General features: G+C 31.3%; 1 protein-coding gene across 1 annotated transcript in view; it reads left to right on the top strand.

The window, feature by feature from the left end:
- The window catches only part of LOC106475538 (GTP-binding protein 1-like), a 15941-nt gene that overhangs the window by 9003 nt on the left and 1649 nt on the right, over positions 1–5289 (top strand). The window contains exons 4-7 of the mRNA XM_013936216.2: positions 72–310; positions 700–844; positions 3245–3427; positions 4680–4815. Of these exons, the coding sequence (XP_013791670.1) occupies positions 72–310; positions 700–844; positions 3245–3427; positions 4680–4815 (703 nt within the window). The remainder of the gene's footprint in view (positions 1–71; positions 311–699; positions 845–3244; positions 3428–4679; positions 4816–5289) is intronic.

The following is a 5289-nucleotide window of genomic DNA, read 5'->3' as shown; positions in this document are numbered from 1 at the left end:
TGTGTGTGTGTGTGTGTGTGTGTGTGTGTGTACATATATACATATTTAATCCAATATATACATCATCAAAGGTTGGAGCTAATGCTGGCATAGTAGGAATGACCAAGGAACACTTGGGACTGGCTCTAGCCCTGAACGTTCCAGTTTTTGTTGTTGTTACCAAAGTGGACATGTGTCCGTTGAACGTTCTCCAAGAGACCATGAAACTTCTTATAAGGATTCTTAAATCCCCCGGCTGTAGAAAAATCCCCGTTATTGTACACTGTAAAGACGACGTTGTTGTTTCTGCTACAAATTTTGTTTCTGAACGGTAAAGTTTAAGCTGTCATTTAGTTTTACTTTTTAATGAGGTATACTTCTACATATATGGGTTTTGAAGAACACTGAATTATGATTAAACAATCCATAACAATTTTGGCAGTAATTGAGTTTAATTATAATTCTATTTATTTTCACATTTTTTGCTTTTGGTGTGTGTGTATAAAATAACTTTGGAAAGGTCATACGTGCAATAGTTGCTTTAATTAGAAAACAAGATAACTCATTGTGAAACATAAGTACATTACAATTTATCTCTGTTTGAATTTCAACCAGATTTGAACATTTGACATTTTGGAGGAAATCTTTTAAGTTGTTTACGTATCCTTATGTCATTGATAACTGAATTGTTGCATTCGTTTTTGTTGTTGTTCAATCTAGGTTATGTCCAATTTTCCAAGTGTCTAATGTCACAGGTCAGAATCTTGATCTGCTTAAGATGTTTTTAAATTTATTATCGGCACGAATGCCAGCAACAGACTCTGAACCAGCAGAATTTCAGATTGATGACACTTACTCGGTGCCTGTAAGTGATAGTCATGTTTTTAAATATTACTCATTCTTAAATTGATACTTGTAAGTTATAATCATGTTTTGAAATGACTAATTCTTAAATTGATACTTGTAAGTTATAATCATGTTTTGAAATGACTAATTCTTAAATTGATACTTGTAAGTTATAGTCATGTTTTTAAATATTACTCATTCTTAAATTGATACTTGTAAGTTAGTCATGTTTTTAAATATTACTCATTCTTAAATTGATACTTGTAAGTTTAATCATGTTTTTGAATGACTCATTCTTAAATTGATACTCTAAGATATAATCAAATTTTTAAATATGATACTTAACTCGATACTTGTAGGTTATAATCAAATTATTAAATATGATTCATTATTAACACAGTACCCCTAAATTTTTAAATATGACTAATTCTAAGTTATGTCTCCTATATTCTAGATTTTGCTTTGATCATGATTAACAAATAGGTTTTATATTTCAATGACTAAGAAAATCATTTTGAAAATAGATTACACTTTCAAGTCTGTAAAGAAATGTGCATTGATAAATTAAATTAAAAATCTCTAAAATATTCTCCCACTGCCCAACTTTGCCAGGTTACTGATTTGAATAGGATAACAAAACATTACATTAAAAATAGGTAAGCAAGTGCCAAATTCAACAATTCTCTAAAATTCTTATTTATTGATGCATATTCTAAGCTTTTAAGCATGAAAATTACTTAAAATATTTTAGACCCAAAAAGGAAGAACCAGTTTCTCAACTAGAACGTTTTTATTGTTTATATTCACAAAAAGTAACATCCTTTAAATTATGTTTTTTTTAGCTATCTTTACTTTTTTTTAACTATATCTTTAACCCTAAAATCAGGAGCTGATCATGAAGAAATTGCCATGTTATGGTGGCTGCTTAGAACAAGAGAAATATCTTTAACCCTAAAATCAGGAGCTGATCATGAAGAAATTGCCATGTTATGGTGGCTGCTTAGAACAAGAGAAATATCTTTAACCCTAAAATCAGGAGCTGATCATAAAGAAATTGCCATGTTATGGTGGCTGCTTAGAACAAGAGAAATATCTTTAACCCTAAAATCAGGAGCTGATCATGAAGAAATTGCCATGTTATGGTGGCTGCTTAGAACAAGAGAAAATCTGCTAGAGCTATTTCTTGTCTAAAACTTTGCATAGATTTAGGGTTCAGTATTTTGTTTGGAAAAATATGTAATGAAATTCCTGAAATGGTGTTTTGCTATTGATGAAAAGTCCTTCCAAAGCAAGGCTGTTTTTACTCAGGTCATTCCCATGTTCACCTTGATTTGCACTGTAAGAATTATTTTGAACAGGTTTGTGACACCTAGGACATTTTGTACACTTAGTAGAATCAACAATAGATGTTCTCAAACTATTTCTTATGACTTTCATTGGTTGAGTTCTGATCAATCATATCTATGTCTGTTAACCACTGAATGAACCAAGACAATAAAAGTGGTTATAACAAAGTATCTTATTCTTTCTATTCCTTCTGCTTCACAATTTTCTTTTTCTCTTTCGAACATATTCTAAAATTTTTGGATAAGTTCTCTTTCTTATAATTTTAATAACTTCAGTAGGAACTCCATCACAATTGCATCCACAATGTTTGTATTTCTTGCAAACAACACTCCTTACACTTGCAACTGAGACAAGGATAAACATGACTATCGGATCTTCTCCCGGTCTTTATTGACTAGTTAAGCACTGAAAATAGGTCGTGTATAGTTAATTAATTTCCGAAAGGAAGTGGACTTTCTGCAACAGGTGAACCAGAGAGTTCTAATGTTGTACTTCTAAAAAGTTCTATTACCGAATTAACATTTTAAGGCACCTTTTTTAGAGCGTTTTCTTTTCAGTTGCTGGATATTATGATGACCAAAACAGCCATCAATTTTTGTACAATTAACTTTTGATTTATGGTAAATAAAAAAAATCTAGAGGTTTTTTTTTAGGAGTTTCCTTTGGAACAGTAAAATTTACAACTAAGTAGAAATAAACTGTTTGAGGTTCTGCTATGTTTGGAGAGGTTTAATTCTTTAGCTTCAGAAGGAGTAGAGAACTGTCATGAAATCCACTAAAAAGATTAACTGCTTGTAATAGAAATCTTTAATTTGGAAGCTTGGGTTATTTGTCTCTATTAACTTCCTCCACAACTACCCTGTAAAATCCACTGATAATTTCACAACCATGAGAGCACTTAGTGAACATATGAAAGTGCAGTCTTATTTAAACATTTGTGTAATTGTTAAGAAATCAGATCTTTTTAGTATTGGTCCTTTTAATGTTTCATCACTTTCAGTTAAACATCGGCATTGTTTAGAGGGGGAGGAGTATTGAACTAAGTTCTGTTGCTTAAAGCTTAATCTTGCAGGGTGTTGGTACAGTGGTGTCGGGAACAACCCTGAAAGGAATAATCCGACTGAATGATGTGCTCCTCCTCGGTCCCGATTCACTTGGACACTTCCAACCAGTTGCTGTGAGGTCTATTCACCGCAAAAGAATGTCGGTTAAAGAAGTACACAGTGGACAGACTGCCTCATTTGCACTGAAAAGGGTACGTAAGTTATAGGTGTTGTCTTGGTTGCATTTTATAGTCTGTATAATTTTATACTCATGAATTAAAGTTCTGCAAAATGTTATGAGGGTAGGATAATTAAGATATTACACAGTGAATAAAAAAAGGGGGGTATCAGAAATTCAGATGTACAGGCACATTTGTTATATATCTACAGAAAGTAACTATAGAATACTAAGATTTTGTTACTTGGTTTGTGATAACAGAAACGCAACATCTCGTGAATTTTTTACTCTAGAGTATAATATTGAACACAGAAATTCAAAACTAGTATAGATTTATTAGAAAAATAGTAGATTAGCAATCAAAAGAACTAAAATATCATTAAAACTGGAAATGGAGACTTTCATATTTATTCTCATACTAAAGTATTTTATAGTTGACAGACTTTATTATATTCTTTACTGAACATGTTGGGTGTAATTGTTACAATCAAAAACAGTTTTAAGACAGTGATTTAGCAGTAATGCATGCAGTACACCACTTGTTGAGAGAGGGTACGACATATGTACGTTAGCGAAAAAAGAAATTAATAATGAAACAATGTATTTATACATGTAATTATACATCAGTGTATAGATGTACTAATGAAAGTCTTTTACACTGGGTTTTGTTTCATTCTATTATGATTCTTCAATAATACATATCACTGAAAAAGTAAAGGAAATATTTAAAGCTTGGACTATGTCTGACCATGAGGTTCGTATGACAAATCAAACATGAACATAGAAAACATTCACAGCTGTATTTTCTGTAATCTTGAGTTTAATGTGTAAAGTTCACTACTACAGGAAAGTGATGATATGCTTTACAAAATGAAACTATAATATTAACTTACAGCTGTAAAACATAATTTAGAATTTTATTATCGTTTCCTTTTATCAGTATCGTGTGATTCCTTGCTCTAGGACTTCATCTGTTGAGCTTGTATGTGACACATCAGAGTTAGAATTAATAATGCCTGATTAGCTCACATGGAAGGACTGTAACTTCAATGATGTATCTAACAGTTTGTATTAAATGTTTTTATGTGACACATCAGAGTTAGAATTAATAATGCCTGATTAGCTCACATGGAAGGACTGTAACTTCAATGATGTATCTAACAGTTTGTATTAAATGTTTTTATGTGACACATCAGATTTAGAATTAATAATGCCTGATTAGCTCACATGGAAGGACTGTAACTTCAATGATGTATCTAACAGTTTGTATTAAATGTTTTATTCAGGTAAAGAGATCAGATATAAGGAAAGGAATGGTCATGGTGTCACCGTCAATAAATCCTGAAGCATGCTGGGAGTTCCAGGGAGAAATTTTAGTTCTTCATCATCCAACAACAATAAGTCCTCGATATCAAGCTATGGGTGAGTAAACTACTTAAGTCTTTTATCAAACTATCTGGTGGAACTATTTAAAAGTTAAATTACTTGGCATAATAGGAAACACGTGATTGAGTAGAATAACCTTTCTTATGTGTATTAAAGCCTTAAAATTCAGAATGAACTGAAAGCTTGATAATATAATATACAACAATATCATGAAATTTGGAGAAAGGGGAATAGATAGGTTATAGCAAATGAGGATGAAAAGAATCTCAAACGGTGATGTTATAAATGGATAAATACAAATAAACGGTGATGTTATAAATGGATAATTACAAATAAACGGTGATGTTATAAATGGATAATTACAAATAAACGGTGATGTTATAAATGGATAATTACAAATAAACGGTGATGTTATAAATGGATAAATACAAATAAACGGTGACGTTATAAATGGATAAATACAAATAAACGGTGACGTTATAAATGGATAAATACAAATAAACGGTGACG

The sequence above is a fragment of the Limulus polyphemus genome, unplaced genomic scaffold, assembly GCF_000517525.1.
Source record: "Limulus polyphemus unplaced genomic scaffold, Limulus_polyphemus-2.1.2 Scaffold8766, whole genome shotgun sequence".
Taxonomy (NCBI): Eukaryota; Metazoa; Arthropoda; class Merostomata; order Xiphosura; family Limulidae; genus Limulus; species Limulus polyphemus.
Note: the sequence above shows the minus strand (reverse complement) of the source record. Positions and strands in the feature narration are given on the sequence as shown.